Source organism: Lutra lutra, chromosome 3, assembly GCF_902655055.1.
Source record: "Lutra lutra chromosome 3, mLutLut1.2, whole genome shotgun sequence".
Classification (NCBI taxonomy): domain Eukaryota; kingdom Metazoa; phylum Chordata; class Mammalia; order Carnivora; family Mustelidae; genus Lutra; species Lutra lutra.
Genome location: NC_062280.1, coordinates 109,377,952 through 109,397,397, shown reverse-complemented (window position 1 = coordinate 109,397,397; position 19,446 = coordinate 109,377,952). Strand labels below are relative to the sequence as shown.

Below are 19,446 nucleotides of genomic sequence, written 5' to 3'. Positions count from 1 at the left end.
CGACAAGAATACAATAATAGTAGGGGATTTTAACACTCCCCTCACTGAAATGGACAGATCATCCAAGCAAAAGATCAACAAGGAAATCAAGGCCTTAAATGACACACTGGACCAGAAGGACATCACAGATATATTCAGAACATTTCATCCCAAAGCAACAAAATACACATTCTTCTCTAGTGCACATGGAACATTCTCCAGAATAGATCACATTCTTGGTCCTAAATCAGGTCTCAAAGGTTATCAAAAGATTGGAATCATTCCCTGCATATTTTCAGACCACAATGCTCTGAAGCTAGAACTCAATCACAAGAGGAAATTTGGAAAATACCCAAATACATGGAGGCTAAACAGCATCCTTCTAAAGAATGAATGGGTCAGCCAGGAAATTAAAGAAGAATTGAAAAAATTCATGGAAACAAATGATAATGAAAACACAATGGTTCAAAATCTGTGGGACACAACAAAGGCAGTCCTGAGAGGAAAATATATAGTAGTACAAGCCTTTCTCAAGAAACAAGAAAGGTCTCAGATAAACAACCTAACCCTACACCTAAAAGAGCTGGAGAAAGAACAAGAAAGAAAGCCTAAACCCAGCAGGAGAAGAGAAATCATAAAGATCAGAGCAGAAATCAATGAAATGAAACAAAAAAAAAAAACAATAGAACAAATCAACGAAACTAGGAGCTGGTTCTTTGAAAGAATTAATAAGATCGATAAACCCCTGGCCAGACTTATCAAAAAGAAAAGAGAAAGGACCCAAATAAATAAAATCATGAATGAAAGAGGAGAGATCACAACTAACACAAAAGAAATACAGACAATTATAAGAACATACTATGAGCAACTCTATGCCAACAAATTTGACAATCTGGAAGAAATGGATGCATTCCTAGAGACATATAAACTATCACAACTGAACCAAGAAGAAATAGAAAGCCTCAACAGACCCATAACCAATAAGGAGATTGAGACAGTCATCAAAAATCTCCAAACAAACAAAAGCCCGGGGCCAGATGGCTTCCCAGGGGAATTCTACCAAACATTTAAAGAAGAACTAATTCCTATTCTCCTGAAACTGTTCCAAAAAATAGAAATGGAAGGGAAACTTCCACACTCTTTTTATGAGGCCAGCATCACCTTGATCGCAAAACCAGACAAGGATCCCATCAAAAAAGAGAACTACAGACCAATATCCTTGATGAACACAGATGCAAAAATTCTCGCCAAAATACTAGCCAATAGGATTCAACAGTACATTAAAAGGATTATTCAGCACGACCAAGTGGGATTTATTCCAGGGCTGCAAGGTTGGTTCAACATCCGCAAATCAATCAATGTGACACAACACATTAATAAAAGAAAGAACAAGAATCATATGATACTCTCCATAGATGCTGAAAAAGCATTTGACAAAGTACAGCATCCCTTCCTGATCAAAACTCTTCAAAGTGTAGGGATAGACGGCACATACCTCAATATTATCAAAGCCATCTATGAAAAGCCCACTGCAAATATCATTCTCAATAGAGAAAAACTGAAAGCTTTTCCGCTAAGGTCAGGAACACGGCAGGGATGTCCGTTATCACCACTGCTATTCAACATAGTACTAGAAGTCCTAACCTCAGCAATCAGACAACAAAAGGAAATTAAAGGCATCCAAATCGGCAAAGAAGAAGTCAAACTATCACTCTTTGCAGATGATATGATACTATATGTGGAAAACCCAAAAGACTCCACTCCAAAACTGCTAGAACTTGTACAGGAATTCAGTAAAGTGTCAGGATATAAAATCAATGCACAGAAATCTGTTGCATTTCTCTACACCAACAACAAGACAGAAGAAAGAGAAATTAAGGAGTCAATCCCTTTTACAATTGCACCCAAAACTATAAGATACCTAGGAATAAACCTAACCAAAGAGACTAAGAATCTATACACAGAAAACTATAAAGTACTCATGTAAGAAATTGAGGAAGACACAAAGAAATGGAAAAATGTTCCATGCTCCTGGATTGGAAGAATAAATATTGTGAAAATGTCTATGCTACCTAAAGCAATCTACACATTTAATGCAATTCCTATCAAAGTACCATCCATTTTTTTTCAAAGAAATGGAACAAAGAATCCTAAAATTTATATGGAACCAGAAAAGACCTCGAATAGCCAAAGGAATATTGAAAAAGAAAGCCAAAGTTGGTGGCATCACAATTCCGGACTTCAAGCTCTATTACAAAGCTGTCATCATCAAGACAGCATGGTACTGGCACAAAAACAGACACATAGATCAATGGAACAGAATAGAGAGCCCAGAAATAGACCCTCAACACTATGGTCAACTCATCTTTGACAAAGCAGGAAAGAATGTCCAATGGAAAAAAGACAGCCTCTTCAATAAATGGTGTGGGAAAATTGGACAGCCACATGCAGAAAAATGAAATTGGATCATTTTCTTACACCACACACGAAAATAGACTCAAAATGGATGAAGGATCTCAATGTGAGAAAGGAATGCATCAAAATCCTTGAGGAGGACACAGGCAGCAACCTCTTCGACCTCAGCCGCAGCAACATCTTCCTATGAACATCACCAAAGGCAAGGGAAGCAAGGGCAAAAATGAACTATTGGGATATTATCAAGATCAAAAGCTTTTGCACAGCTAAGGAAACAGTTAACAAAACCAAAAGACAACTGACAGAATGGGAGAAGATATTTGCAAACAACATATCAGATAGAGGGCTAGTGTCCAAAATCTCTAAAGAACTTAGCAAACTCAACACCCAAAGAACAAATAATCCAATCAAGAAATGGGCAGAGGACATGAACAGACATTTCTGCAAAGAAGACATCCAGATGGCCAAGAGACACATGAAAAAGTGCTCCACATCACTCGGCATCAGGGAAATACAAATCAAAACCACAATGGGATATCACCTCACACCAGTCAGAATGGCTAAAATTAACAAGTCAGGAAATGACAGATGCTGGCGAGGATGCAGAGAAAGGGGAACTCTCCTACACTGTTGGTGGGAATGCAAGCTGGTGCAACCACTCTGGAAAACAGCATGGAGGTTCCTCGAAATGTTGAAAATAGAACTACCTGATGACCCAGCAATTGCACTGCTGGTTATTTACCCTAAAGATACAAACGTAGTGATCTGAAGGGGCACGTGCACCCGAATGTTTATAGCAGCAATGTCTACAATAGCCAAACTATGGAAAGAACCTAGATGTCCATCAACAGATGAATGGATAAAGAAGATGTGGTATATATACACAATGGAATACTATGCAGCCATCAAAAGAAATGAAATCTTGCCATTTGCGACGACGTGGATGGAACTAGAGGGTATCATGCTTAGCGAAATAAGTCAATCAGAGAAAGACAACTATCATATGATCTCCCTGATATGAGGGAGAGGAGATGCAACATGGGGGGTTGAGGGGGTAGGAGAAGAATAAATGTAACAAGATGGGATTGGGAGGGAGACAAACCATAAGTGACTCTTAATCTCACAAAACAAACTGAGGGTCGATGAGGGGAGGGGGGTTGGGAAAGGGGGGGTGGAGTTATGGACATTGGGGAGGGTATGTGCTATGGTGAATGCTGTGAAGTGTGTAAACCTGGAGATTCACAGACCTGTACCCCTGGGGATAAAAATATATTATATGTTTATAAAAAATAAAATTAAAAAAATATATATGAAAATAAAAAAAAAAGAACAGAGGGACACTGTCTGGGTGATAATTGCCAAGAACTCTTTTCCTGCTGTTGAAGATGTTCCCTGCATTACAGCTAATAGACCAGGCATCTAGGGTTGCCATGGTTGCTATGGCAAACATTTTGTTCCTTGCACCGAACAATAAGTGTGTTTTCAAAATGATGAGAGAAGCCTAAGATACTATTTGCAGCTACTCTAAACACATACCGTGCCCACGCTAGCTTTCTGTTTCTGAATTATTCTCTAAAGTGGGGTGTAATGTACACACAGATACCTGTGTCAAAGGCCTAAACTAAGGCAGTGCTGCCTGTAAATGTGGCTGAGGTATAAATGACTATGAGCCACAATTCCCACAATCCCTGTAGTTTGAATGTAAGAGAATCTAATAAAAAGTTAAGGGAAGATTTTAATTTTAGAGGAAAACTAACTTCGCTTTAGATTTTAATATCATCTAGAATTTTCCAATAGTTTTCTTTTTTTTTTTTTAAGATTTTCTTATTTATTTGACAGAGAGAGAGAGAGGTCACACGTAGTCAGAGAGGCAGGCAGAGAGGAGGAAGCAGACTCCCTGCTGAGCAGAGAGCCCGATGCAGGGCTCGAGCCCAGAACCCTGAGATCATGACCTGAGCCAAAGGCAGAGGCTTTAACCCACTGAGCCACCAAGATGCCTCTCCAATAGTTTTCAAACATGGGATCCTGAATGATTTTCACGTTATATTTTAGCACAGCCCAAGCCCTGAACATTACATTTGCCTTAGGTGACTTTTAGGAAGAGGGTGGGAAAAGGGGATTATGGGCTGAGAGCCAAGAGACCTGGTTCAAGATATTATTCTGCTCCCAAGGTTAGACTGGATGAGAAATTCTCAAAGGGGTTCAATCATCAGAAACACCTTGAGGTGTTGTGAAGATGACAGTACACATTCTTGGGCCTTCTCCTTGATGACTTATTCCAGGGCCTAACCTAGGAATCCAATTTTTTAGGGTGTTGTTCCTGGCATGCTGAATGGTTTGGGAAAAACTGGATGAGACCACCTCTACAATTTCAGTTCTAATATTTTACCATTAAGGATTGCTTTATTAGCTATATAGTGGTCCAAAATAGCTTAAATCCAACATGCTATTTTTGATGATCAGAAACAATAACAAAAAATAACTACCTGGAATTGCCTCTGGATCTAAAGCTGAACACCCTTGTCTCATTTATCGCCCAAGTCCCCACACCAAACACAGATGTGTAGTTAAACTCACACTTAACAATTGGCAAGGAAATCTGAAAAACTGTGGATTGAGAAATATCCACCTCAGCTCTTACTTGAATATTTGTTTACCCTCCCAGTTAACCCTTTTGCTCCTTCTCATCACACCTATCCTGCAAGACCTTGAAGTGTTCATTCATACACACGATTAGCTGACATATGGTCCTTGCTAAGTGCTCAGCAATCCCCCTGTGTACTTGGCACACATGGACTCAATCATTGACACAGTAGCTTTATATGATAGATATCATTATGCCCATTTTACAGGTGGTGATACTGAGGCCAGAAAGGTTGGACAGCTTTTCCAAGATCACACAACTAGTAAGTGGCAGAACAGGGGATTTGAAACCACAAAACCAGGACCCAGAGCGCAAACTTAACCACTTGGCAATACCGCCTCCAAACAGGATGGACAGAAAACCTTTCTCCTGCTTCTTTTTCTTTTCCAAAATAGCGATTCTCATGAGAAACATAATTCACACTTCAGATTTTGTTTTGAATATCTTACCTGATTCCCACAGCAATCAGCAATGTATTTTTAATTTCCATTTATGAAAGAATAAAGCAGCCTTGGAGGGTCAACCAGCTAATGGTGGTGAGAGACTGTTCTCCAACCCAGTTCTTCTGATGCTTCATCCCTACCTGAGGTTTCAACAGGGACCAGGGTCTTCAGACTTAGAAATGATCCTTATGGAGAATTCTAAAGAAGGTTTAAACTAGGACAAGAGAAACAGATCTTCTGACTCCCAGCAGCAACCTCCTCAGCCCTTTATACCATGATGCTTATTCCTTACTTCACATGCTAGAGAGGCTCTAAGCATGAAACAGAATAACTGGTAGAAAATGGAGAAATTCCTCAGCTTCTACACTTATTTCCACTTCTAACTCAGAAAAGGAAATGAGAGTGGATTGGTGTCACACACTGGAAATGGGCACAAGATGGATTATATATAGCCCTCTACTCAGCAAAATTTTTACAACTATTATTCAAAAAGAGTCCATTTAGTACAAGACCAACAGGAACTAGAATCATCACATACACACGCATACACACAGCATTTTCACACCTACTCTGTTTGAAGCACATAGCCACTTTTAAAAGCCCTAAAATAATTCCTGCAGGGAATAGGTTTCTTAGGCATGTGCCTTCCCCCAGATTTACACAAGACTCTCAAAAGCTACAGGTACATTGTCACTAATGACTGGGAGGTGAGCTTGAATTATTAGTATTAAGTATTAAATATTTCATGCCCATATAAGCAAAGGTTCAAGATTTTTCAAGGACAAAACTACCTAGAGATGGCAATGAGAAAGGCAGAGACATTGTTCCATAAATATTTAATGTTATACAGTATGGGTAAGAGTGATAACAACATTCACAAACTTGCACAAAGCACTCAGGAGGGCTTCCTAAACCTCCATGTACAGAAATGTTATCATCCATTTATAGCAGGACCTGTAGCTGGGCAGGGATTTCTGAGGCTGGTGGGATGTTTTCTGGAAGCCTGGCATCATCGTCCTTCTGCTGGGCAGGTATGGTAGGACCTGGGCGTTTCAGGCCAGCCCTGGCCAGGACTCCCCCACTTCTACCTGCGCATTTATTCAGGCACTGAAGAGCCTTTTGAGGATAAAGAAAGTGGGAACCTGGCCAAACACCCTGTGGGTTTCAAAACTGAAAAAACCTGTAGGAAAACCTGATGTGTGGGGCGCCCGGGTGGCTCAGTAGTTAGGTGTCTGCCTTTAGCTCAGGTCATGATCCCAGGGTTCTGGGATTGACCCCCCATCAGGCTCCCTGCTCAGCGGGGAGCCTGCTTCTCTCTCTGCCTGCTGCTCCCCCTGCTTGTACTCTCTTTTGCTGTCTCTCTCTGTCAAATAAATAATAAATAAAATCTTAAAACAAAACAAAACAAAAACCTGAAGTGGACCTATTGAGGCCAATTTGCAGAGAAGACCAAAGGAGATTGTAAGAGGAGACTCATGAAAGGGAGGGGAGAGTCTGGGTCCGATTCAGATCCAGTCATAACTGAGGCTGCCTCAAGAGTAATGTTGGGGCAACAGTGGCTCTCTGTGTGTGACTTGGCTAGGTTCCCCAGAAGTCAATTATGAAGCATGGATTGGAGTGTCAATAGTTTCTTTGGAAAATGACCCCAGGAAGTTGGGTTAGGCAAATGGAGCTGAGACAGGGAAGGAAGGAGAGCCAATCCTTGGCACATCAGCAAGTGAGCCTTCCTATGGATGAACTTAATCCCATCAGTGCAGGATGCAACTTAGGGTTCTATTACCAGAGTGTGTTATCATAAATCATAAATATAACAACTGAGTCCCATACTGCTTGAAAATAACGGCAGGGAGAGAGAGAGACATCAGGCAGAGTAAAGAAGGTGTAGGTGTTGGGGTTGAAAGTGGTAATGTTGGGGGGAGATCCTAAGGTATCCTAAGTGTTCTTCTGTGGTCTTCCTTAGCTGATGGATTCATCCCCCAACTGAGGATGCAGGCTGACAACTAGAACTGTCTGTTCCCTTCTCCAGAGATTTCCCATTAGCCAAACAGAAGCGTGCTTGCCCAGGAAGCTGCCACTTCCTGGTTCTCATCTCAGCCAGTGATGGACTGCTACACAGTTCCTAAAGTCAATCCAGTTGTCTCAAGACATGGCTGATACTTGTGGTGCAATCTGTGGTCCAGAACCTCCTTCTGACATTAGAAGGAAGCAAGGCTTCAGTTGAGACCATGTTTCTTGCTAGCTTTCCCCTCTCCTATCCCTCACAACCTGTCTCCAGAAATCACTCCTCCACAAATAATTTGAATCAGAAGTTCCATGACAGGCCAGCTTCTAAGATGTCCTTGTACTGGAAGTGGTGAGGTCCGTGAGATATGGGCTCCAATAGCCCTTGCTATAGTGTGTACACTTGTACACGCACCTATGTGACTGTGTTTATCAGAGAGAGCTGTGTTTTACTCTGAAGGGTTCTGGTGCTCACTACTCAGATAGCTGTGGTGTCCTACAGTGAGTACTTCCCTTGTGAAGAGTGTAGCCATTAAGGACCTCATTGATCAAAAAAGTACATCAGGCTGAGCATTTCACAGTTCAGAAGTTATACGGGAAGTGAGAGAAATCAGCAGGAAGGCATTTGGGGCTTGGAAATTTTGGAGGTCAGTCCCAAGGAGGATATCTCACATTTATGCCCCTTGCAGGCCAAGGATTGATTCACATACACATAAAAACACTCAGGTGAGAAGGTCATGTATATAAAATGTGAAAAGACTGCAGAACTATGCTGTTCAATGTGGTAGATACTAACCACATGTAGCTCTTTAAATTTGAATTAGCTTGTCTTAACCTTTGGGTTCTGAAGTAGCCTTAGCCACATTTCCATAAGCTAGTGGCTACCTTTTTAGATAGCACAGCTAAAGAATATTCCATCCTTGCAGAACTTTCTATTGGCTAGTACTGCTCTAGAATTTCTCTTATAAACTGGTAGAAGCTGAGTTCTATTTAATTTGTCAGATCAATACAATTTAACTCTACGCATCGGTACTCAGGCCTGGGGGTGCTTTTAGTGGATTATTTATTCCTCATTTAATGGATATATAATTACTGAATTCCATCCATGAGCAAAGCAATATAAAAGATTGAGGAGCAAGAGAAGACACTCTTCCTATTTTTAGGCATATAGAGAAAAAAGTGACACTCCCAAGATTTTTGAAGGGAAAACAGAGCTGTGGAATTGAAAGTCATTTAAACCTGCAAATCTCATATTGTTGGCATTACCACTTAAAATTTCTCTCTCCATGAACAGCATACTTTTTGCACAGTTCACATATTACATTTATCTTGGCTTCCTGGGGCAGTTTTGTTTGAAAGACAGTGCCCAGTCTAAGTCTGGTGCTTGAGTTAAAAGAGTTACTTTTGACTTCGTGACTTTGGGCAAGTAATTTCTCTACTTCTATAAAAATAATATAGTTCAGTGTCCACTCTAGCAAGAATCAAGGATCAAGATAATATTTGTCTACTTATACATTTTATGACATAAGCCCCCAAATGGTTAAATACAAGTGTATTTAATTGTTACTTCAAAAGCTTCATTTTGGGTTCCAAAAACTAATTATGGCATCAGTTCAACCCATTAGGAAATTACTCCTTTGGCTGGAATACGTGCTGTGTAACCCTCCAAAATCGTGGAGATACAGGTCAAGATAGACACACACACACACACAGAGGAGAGAGAAAAAACCTCATTAATTATTCTCTTACTCCCTATCAGATTATTAGTCTAAACCCAGTGAAGGTAATTCCACCACCCTTGAGAGTGATTGGGTCAAGGAGTGGACATATGATCAGATTATAGCTAAATGGACAGAGAAAAACTGCTGGTGATGTGAAAGCTGAGTGGTTGGGCAGACTTGGACCTGGAAGTGTCTCTACTCTACAGCTCTACTCCATGGTTCTCAAACCTGAGTATATAAGAACCAGTCGAGGGGCTTGGAAAAACAGAGGTTCTTAGGTCCCACTGCCAGAGTTCCTGGTCTAGCAGGTCTGGGTTAAGTCCAGACAATCTACATTTTTGTTAACAAGTTCTGAGGTGATATTCAGCATGCCGCTGTTCTGAAGAATTGAATTTGATGGCTTAAAAGCAAGCATTAGGACTCCATGCTTTCTGTTTCCCAGAATGTTGTTGAATCTGGCTGAGATGGGGGTGGGCGTATTATTATCTGGAGAAGGATGTGGGCTGTGAGGATGGCATTGCTGAACTGAATCCACCAGCCCTGGAGCCTGGTGCTCATTGAGGATTTCCTTTGATGTAGGGTAATATGTATTCCTTTTCTTTTTTTTTTTTTAAGTAGAATAAAACACAGATACAGAAAAACCTCATAAACCCAATATTTAGCTTAACAAACTACTCCAAGGTGAACACCCTTGCAACTACTGTGCTGTTCAAGAAACAAAAGTACGGACAACTCTCAATCTCCATGCACCTAACTTCGATTACTTAATATTTTTTCACATTACTGAGGTTTTTCTTCTAAGCTAGTGAGTTTTTCTGTTTTCCATTACTTGCACACAAATTTACCCTAACAGAGATATCTCAGGGAGAATACCGATTGCTCTGAATATTTTGTGGAAGGGATTGATTAGAAGCAAGTCCTTAGCAAACAAATGACATGGATTCTCTTATAAAATCTGAACTTTTATCAAACATGTACATTGATTAGCAAAATAAAGTCCAGATACAAGTAAGTGATTGCATAGACAATTCTAAGAGAAGTGTAGTTTGAGACTCTCAAAAGGGGCCCCAGGAAAGTCACCACCACAGAATATGGAGCATCTAAACAGGAATCCTGGAGAAAGATAAACTGTTTGTTTATATTTACTCTTGTTTTCTGGTTTCTTGAGGTTGGTTATATGTTACCATTTTCACTCCATATGGTGGATTCAATAACCCTTAGCTCATCTTTTTAATGGCATTTAGACAATGTCTTTTTTTTTTAAAGATTTTATTTATTAATTTGTCAGAAAGAGGGAGAGAGAGAGTAAAAGCACAACCAGGAGGAGGGGCAGGCAGAGGGAGAAGCAGGCTCCTTGCTGAGCAAGAAGCCTGATGCAAGACTTGATCCCAGGACCCTGGGATCATGACCTGAGCCAAAGCAGGTCAACTGAGCCACCCAGGCATCCCATTTCCACAATGTCTTAAGTGAAAAGTTTCTAGATAGATTTTAAACAAAGGAATTGAGTGGACTCTAACTATTCCAGGTTAAACAAAGCAAAAGTATCCACTATACAATATGCTATTCAAATAGAACTTATTTCCATCTGTGTGTGACCTTCATTGCAAATACAGTGGTAAACTGTCATCACTAGACAAATGCATGTCATTAATTACCCCGCTCTTAGTTGCATTACTGTATTTTTAAGTTACAATGCTTCAAGTTAAATTCAGTGAACTGGCAAACTGAAGACCTTGTCTCTTTGCAAAGTATTAGTGGTATCAGATCGGTGATTGCTTGAGCTAGCATTTTACAGAGTGCTACTTAGAAATAATCTCAGCTTGGCATTTCAAAGGAAGTGACTGGCCATCAGAAGCAAAAGTAAAGCATCAATTACATGGGTTTATCTATCACTCTCAATTTGCTGAATGTTGATGTTTAGAAGCTCTTAAGAATTGTATTATTAGGGAGCAAAAGTGTTCATGGTTCTTCCTCTCTTAAAATCATTGTGTTTTGCAGTTATCCTGGCTGAATAGAGAGAGGGTCATCACATTCGATTTGTCTGCATTGAAACAGGGTCCCGAGGCTCCTGTTAAATACCAGAAATATCTATTCTGTATCTCTCAATGATCTACTGCTGTCTTAGTCAGAGAAGAGGCCTAGGGCATTGTTTAAATATCTAGGTCAAGGTTAATTTTGCCCACAGATCTATTAGGCCATAGTGTGATTTCAGGGGCATGGAGGAGGCACAGGTGTCCATATCTCTCTTTCTCTCTTGATGCCTGAAAATCCAGTCTTTGTGGTTAAAATACTGGCAATACTACCTGAAATGCCAAAATGACCTGAAAGGGGTGAATGTTATGCTAATTAGCTGCCTATCCTAAAAATCAGTGACTTAACCTCTCTGAGTCTATTTCCTCATTCTTAAAAATGTGCATGATACCAACTGTGTTAGAGTACCAATATGACAACACAAATAGAGCTTAAGTTTCTACTTCTTGGTTTCGAGCATGGTTTCTTTTTCATAATAACTTGGATAACTTTGATTTCCTCCCATCCCCCAGCACCCACCTCTGAGATCCTGAGCTGAAAGAGGCATGGAGTTTAAGAATTGAAGAGGCATATGATCAGAAGTCTGTGTAAATGCAACTCTGGCTAAAGCACAGGTTCTGATCAGATGTTTGGGGGCAGAGGCTCAGATTCTGCATTTCTAACAAGCTCCCAGGTGATGCCCCAGGATCCACAGAGTCCACACTTACTTCAAATATCGAGGAGAGTATAAGGTCACAAAGGAAAGCACAGAACTTGACTCTGGTCATGCTGGGGGTGAGGGCAGTGAGAGCAGGATTAAAAAAAAAAAAATGGAACACTGAAAAGAAGGGAAGAACCCTTCAAGTGGAGGAGAAGAAATGCAGCGACAGAGTTCTGCCCATCTCACTGTCTTTTTAAACAGATTAGATGATATCCGTATCACGTCTGACTCGAACAATTCAGGTGGGAGACTGGTGCTGTCGTTTGCAAGCAGGCATCATGATGCTGCCTGTGAAACTGGATCCTCAGGACTGTCACCTAGCTATCTGGAACAAGTCCCCAGATAGCCAATATCACTGTAATTGTGAGAATCCTGATGCCTGAATTGCTCTGAATCCATTTCTCCTTATAGAAGGACCAGTGACACCAGACTGAAAACCAACTTCCAAAGACCTTCAGGGGTCTTTAGGTTTTTGCAACCAGTGTTGTCCAAGGAGAAAATAAAAAGTGTGCATGGAATCTGTGCTAAATGGGGGCAAGGGTTTTGAGCCTCTTCACTGGTCCACGAGCCCAGGAAGTTAAAAAGGCCTTGACATAAAAAAAAATCAGATTCTCCATGGCAACAAAATTGTCATGCTAGAAACATACCATCTCAACTTACACAGGCAAGCATCTCAAAAATATATCAAGTGAGGAAGAGAGATTAAAATTTCAAGGAATAAATGGTAAAGGTAATTGTTCACAAAACTGTGTATGAGGGGAAGAGCGATAGGGAAAGAAAAATATGAACCCCTCCTCTCACGGGGCCAGAGATGTCTGTTCTTATTTGCCTTTTAATCTTGTAAAGTAACTTAAAACCTTCTCACTCTGGATCAGGTCGAAGCCACAGCTGAGCAGCTTCCCGCCGTGCACCCAGCACTGCACTTTCTGCTGACAGCAAGGGCTTCTCCAAGCCTAGCTGACTTTAAAGCCCAGATCAAAAGCTTTCTTGCCACAAAACAAATCACACTGGACAAAGTTAGATGCCTCCTAAGCCACAATTGTATAGCTTGACTTGGTAACTTAATAGTGATCTGACCTCCTGCTTAATATATTTTGTCAGTTTTTCTTAAGCAATTAGTTCTCTCTCTCTCTTTTTTTTTCTTTCTTTGTGTATGAATGAGAGAGGGCTGAAGGATGTGTGGAGGAAGAGAACAAAAGCTCTATTTGGCTTCCCTAGACGAGAGAGTGGTGTCAACACTATTGCAGCAGGCGCTCACCACCCAGTCTCCCTCCCAGTTTGGTGGGTTGCCCAGATTTTGGCTTCCACCGCAGTACCTCAGGGCAAAGGTTGTTTCCAAGGGCATGTTTTTTCTCAGAAAGATTCCTTTGTCACTGACAGAACTCATGACATCTGCTTCACTCAGGGTCTGAGAGTACTCATCAGCACACTTTCCTATAGTCTTCTTTTGAACTTTTGAATGGATCCCTGCTTCCGACATGACAAACTTAACAGCAGGGCCACATTTCCCCCTGTGTATAGGTCAGAGATGTGCGTGCTTAAGTTCTGAGCACACATGAGAGGTAAAGTGGTCCTCATTACTATGTTCAGTGTATGCCAAAGTTGTATGTGGTTGCCTGGAGTCGGCAGTTTTAAATGGTGCTCAGGACTTGTCTAAGTTGCTCTTTGGGAAATAGCTCAACAGTGAATAGCTGTGAGAACGTTGTTGAGCACACTCCATATGAGAGAGACATAGCTTCATGGAAGTCAAGATTTTTACAACCTGGATTTCATCTTGGGTGGCCTACTGGGAAGATTCTTTATAAACGTATAGAAATCTGAAAGAGGCAGAGTAGAAGGAATTCATGAAATACGGTGATAAGTGAATGAATGAATGAATAAGCAAATGAATGACTGGAGTATGTTAAGAAAAAAAATATCCAGCAATTGGGGCATTTGGGTGCCTCAGTCAGTTAAGCGTCTGCCTTTGACTCAGGCCATGATCTTGGCATCCTGGGATCAAGCCCTGTTTCGGGCTCTCTGCTCAGCAGGGAGCCTGCTTCTTCCTCTCTTTGCCTACTCCCACCCCTCATGCTCTCTCTCTCTTTCAAATAAATAAAATCTTTTAAAAATGAATGAATGAATGAATTAATTAATAAAACATATATGGAGAATTCAAATTAAAACCAAGATGTTCTTTGAAATCTCCAGTATATCTGAATGTATCCTAGGTTTCAAACCATACAGAACAGTTTGCATTTCTGGGCATATTTAATGTTTTTCTTCTTTTAAAATAAAAGACAAGTTTTAAAGAAAGACATGAAGAAAAGAGTGTTCATTAAATAAAGATATATAATACTTCTAGGCTTTTTCAGTGGACAGACAGCATGTAAGTCTGTTTTTACAGGAGAAAAAAGTCATTACCATACTAACATTTCCAAACTAAATAAAAATTAGCTTCCTCAATATTTAGAAAATTCATGACAACAATCTATTCTTAATAATATTAACATAACTTATGTTTTATTATAATGCATGCTATATATTTATATATTCTGTATAAGTAGTATATGTGTATGCATATGTACACATACATATTACTATATGTGTGTATATGCATATATGAATATATATATCCTAATATATGGGGTTCTGTGTATGTGTGTGTGTGTGTGCATGTATCTCCAACCCTGCATATATTCACCTCTTTCTCTATATTTGACTTGGTGTGTATGTGTGTGTGTGTGTGTGTGTGTGTGTGTGTATAACTATATGCATCTATATTGGCTCTCTATCCTATTTTTTATATATATATGCATGCACATTATTTATGTTATATATAAAGATAATGACATCAATACTATCACTAACAAAAATGGTAGCTATTAATTACTTATATGCTAATTTACATTATCCGTGTAAACTCTTTATGAATAGGATTTGTTCCTGTTTTTACCACTATGTGCTACAGTTCTAACAGAGTGCCTAGTACATAGTAGGTGCTCAATAAATATTAATAGAAAAATTTTGTTCTTTGTAAATTCATTCAACTTATCAGTTTGGAACTCTTGTTGTATTTTAGAATCAACTGGAAATCTTGTGTTTATTTACTTCATCAGTATCTACCTTTGGGCCCCATTTCTGACAATTAATTCAGAACATCTGAGGTACGAGCTCAGGCAGTGTTACTTATAAACCTATCCAGGTGATTCAAATGTGTAGCTCATGTATGAGAACCAGTGATTGAACCTCTCCTCGAGGCTGTGTTAAATTCCCCCTGAGGGCAACGGTTGGACCCAGGGAATGAAGGGGAGGTTGCCAGCCCTGGCAGTTGTGCTAGAGGATGACTTCTAGGCCAATGTGTCTCAACTTTCTGAGACTGAATCTCCTGCATGGCCGTGCTGATGTAAACTCTAGTTGAGAGAAGAAAGAGAGAGCAACATCCTCTCTATACACACTCATGCTGTTCTTGGTCTCAGGCACACAGATTCTCTAGTGAGCAGGATAATTATAATAAATTGGAGAAGAGACAACTGCACTCTGTCAGTATCTGTCCACTAGGGGACAAGCTGGCCTATGATCAGACTCACTGCTTCCCCAGAAACTGCCCAGGTGCTACTAATAATGACTTTTTGCTACTGTAGAGTTGGATGGGATTGGGACAAACTCTGGCCCTGGATGTCCCATCGGAAACACATACTAAAATCTTCCAAGCTGTGTTTCTGCCTGAACTGGCAAGTAGACCTCCATGCTCCGGTCCAGCTCTCTACCTTTCAGGGAGAAGTGTCTTTTGAATGTGAAAGTCTTCCTCAATCTGCATACAATGTGTCAAGGCAGGCTTTACTGTTCCACTTTACAGAAAAAGAACTAAGGTCAAGTGCAGAGAGGTGACTGGAAGGTGATCACAGAGCTTGTAAGTAAATGCCGTAGGCAGCATTCGAACTCTGGATAATTTGTTTACAAGTCTCCTTCTAATATATATATTTTTTAACGAAATAAGTTCCTTTTTTAAAAAAAATTATTTATTTATTTGACAGACAGAGATCACAAGTAGGCAGAGAGGCAGGCAGAGAGAGAGGAGGGAGCAGGCTCCCCGCTAAGCAGAAAGTCTGATGCGGGGCTCGATCCCAGGACCCTGGGATCATGACCTGAACCGAAGGCAGAGGCTTTAACCCACTGAGCCATCCAGGTGCCCCTCTAATATTATTTTTTTACAATTTTTTTTTATTGTGTTATGTTAGTACCATAAAATACCTCATTAGTTTTTGATGTAGTGTTCCAAGATTCATCATTTATGTACAACACCCAGTGCTCCATGCAATACATACCCTCCTTAATACCCACTACCAGGCTCACCCATCCCTCAATCCCTCTCCTTGAAAACCCTCAGTTTGTTTTCTCAGAGTCCATGGTCTCTTATGGTTCATCTCCCCCTCCGATTTCCCCCAATTCACTTTTCCTTTCCTTCTCCTCATGTCCTCCATGTTATTCCTCATGTTCCACAAGTGAAATCATATGCTAATTAATTCTCTCTGCTTGACATATTTCACTCCGCATACTCTCCTCCAGTTCATCATAATTAGCCACCAGGGAAATTCAGATCAAAACCACATTGAGATGCCACCTTACACCAGTTAGAATGGCAAAGATTAACAAGGCAGGAAACAATAAACGTTGGAGAGGATGTGGAGAAACCCTCTTACACTGTTGGTGGGAATGCAAGTTGGTATAGTGCAGCCACTTTGGAAAACAGTGTGGAGATTCCTCAAAAAATTAAAAATAGACCTACCCTATGACCAGGCAATTGCACTAATATAGCCCTTTTAAACCTTTGTTAGTGAACCAATTAGCTCATGGGGTGATCAGGAGCTAAACCTATGTTTCGAATGACTTGAATTTGAATCAAAGCATCTCCCCTTTGTAACTGTGTGATTTTAAGCAAGTTATACAACTTTTCTGAGCCTCAGGAACCCTATCTGAAATTAAAAGGTACTACTACTTATCTTACAGTATCTTTCTGAAGAAAAAATACCTTAATATAGGTGAAATGCTTTATGAAATTCTTATTAGTACACAATTGTTATTAATACTTTCCTGCTGGGTCATTGATTATTTATTCTTTTTTCCTTTAGAATAGCATTCTTGGGGAACCCGAGTGGCTCAGTGGATTGAGCCTCTATTTTCAGCTCATGTCATGATCTCAGGGTCCTGGGATCAAGCCCCACATTGGGCTCTCTGCTCAATAGGGAGCCTGCTTCTCTCTCTCTCTGCCCTTCTACTTGTGATCTCTCTCTGTCAAATAAATAAAATCTTAAAAAAAAAATAGAATGGAATTCTGTTTTAAAATTTATTTACTTTTTTAATTTAAATTCAATTTAATTAACATGTAGTGTATTATCAGTTTTAGGGGTAGAATTTAGTGATTCAGCAGTTGCATATAACACCTTACATTACATGCCCTTCTTAATGTCCCTCATCCAGTTACCCCATCCACACCCACCTCCACTCCAGGAACCCTCGATTTGTTTTTTTAGTTAAGAGTCTCTTATAGCATTCTTAAACTCCCTCCTTCTTTTTTTAATTTTTGAAGATTATTTATTTATTTATTTGACAGAGCGAGAAAGAGAGAGAGATCACAAATAGGCAGAGAGGCAAGCAGAGAGATGGGGGGAAGCAGGCTCCCGACCGAGCAGAGAGCCTGATGTGGGGCTCGATCCAAGGACTCTGAGATCATGACTGGAGCCAAAGGCAGAGGCTTAACTACCTGAGTCACCCAGGCGTCCGCTTAAACTCCTTTCTTAACAAGACCATATAACTTGCTAACTTAAATTACTGATCCCATTATAACAAAATACCTGTAAAATATAGTACTAAAGAGATACCAAATATACAAACAAAAATTACAAATCATTCTTATGAATAATGAAAATTCAAAATTATAAATTAAAATGTCAACAGGTTAAAACAATAAAATTTGACAAGTTAAATCATTCTGCATATTATATCTATAACACAATCACCAATTATAACTTATTCCAGAAAGCAAATATGGGACAATATTTGAAATTTTACTAATATGATGTGCCTCATATTATCAATGAGAAGATATAATTAGGAATAATTACATGAACTCTAACAGATCAGAATACCTCTTGAAGTTGCATGTACATTTTTTCTCAACTTGAGAAAGAGTTTATAATGTTCTCTAGTGAGATAAAAACATAAATATTATCAAGATGTTAATAATCTTTAAAAAGTAAAAAAATAAATTTTAATAATCTTTAAAAATTAAAAAATCAATTACATAGTGCTATATATATGTATATATATACTTAAATGAATATATATCATAAAAATTAACCAAATCTGACTAAAATATATCTATCTAGATACCCAACATTATGTTAAAGACATTTTGCCTTAGAGATCAGTTAAGTGTTTCCTGCTATTACTTCCATCATACATGATAAAGATACACACCCAACATTTAACCACAGTTATCTCTAGCTGGTAAGCTTGCAAGTTATTTGCATTTTCTTACTTTTATTTAGTAGTACTACATATTTTTAAAATTAGTGACATTCATTTTATTGTAAAATTTGAAGTTATTGAAGGGACTATATCGGTAGATTTAACTCATGTTTATTATAAACATGCTTCAGTGATAATATATTTTGGTAGCTATTTATGTTAGATATATGAAATATAAAAAGAAAGCAATTAAAAAAAAACCCTTAATTTCACCAAGGCCTCTCATAATAATCAAGAATAGTGTGGGTTGGGGAGATAGAATTGGCATAGTTTGATATCTATTATGCACAGGGAAACAGGGTTTAATTCCATCTTAACCCTCTCTTCCCGTTCTTCTTCTGAAAGTGCTCTTGGACATGATCCCAGTGAAGGAAACTGCTCTCTTTCTTCCATTTCCCCACATTGTGCTTATTCAGCACTTGCCTTTAGAGTTTCAGTCACCTTACTCACCAACTCTTCGGTTGAGTTGAGCTGGGCTGTGAGTACCCGTGAGGTCTGAAGAACTGGAAAAAGCCATTGGAGAGAGCAGGGATGCTAATGGGTCATCACAGTTGTCTATAAAGATAAGAAAGAAAGAAAGCAAATTCCATTAGCAAGATATAGCCCCTAAAGAGAGGAATGATGGCATTACCCATTATCATTTACTAACTACTGCTCTGAACAAGGCCAGTATGACTCATTTCCATGTGCTATTTCATTGACTCCTCACAGTCCTGAAAGACAGGTAAACATTTCTTTCACAGTTGGAGACATTGACTTTCAGAGATGTTAAGAAGTTTGTCCAAGGTCACAACACCAGAAAATGGTGTGGCCAGAAATCTCACTGATTTGTCTATCATCTGCTCCTTTAATCAACCACTTGAACAAAGCCTCAAGTTATGGCTATTGAGCTTATTTTAGAAGGAAGGAGACTACTGAAGGGAAGATAAAATTGTTTACTTGCTCTCACATCTTCAGTCCCTAAGGAGTCCTGCCATAGATGTATCTAGATGGATAGAATGA

The 19,446-nt window shown here is 39.5% G+C and overlaps 1 protein-coding gene across 1 annotated transcript in view; it reads right to left on the bottom strand.

Moving 5' to 3' along the window:
* Window positions 1-19,446, bottom strand: part of CNTNAP5 (contactin associated protein family member 5) — an 847,743-nt gene that overhangs the window by 656,497 nt on the left and 171,800 nt on the right. The window contains exon 2 of the mRNA XM_047722671.1: window positions 18,895-18,999. Coding sequence (XP_047578627.1) covers window positions 18,895-18,999 — 105 coding nt within the window. The remainder of the gene's footprint in view (window positions 1-18,894; window positions 19,000-19,446) is intronic.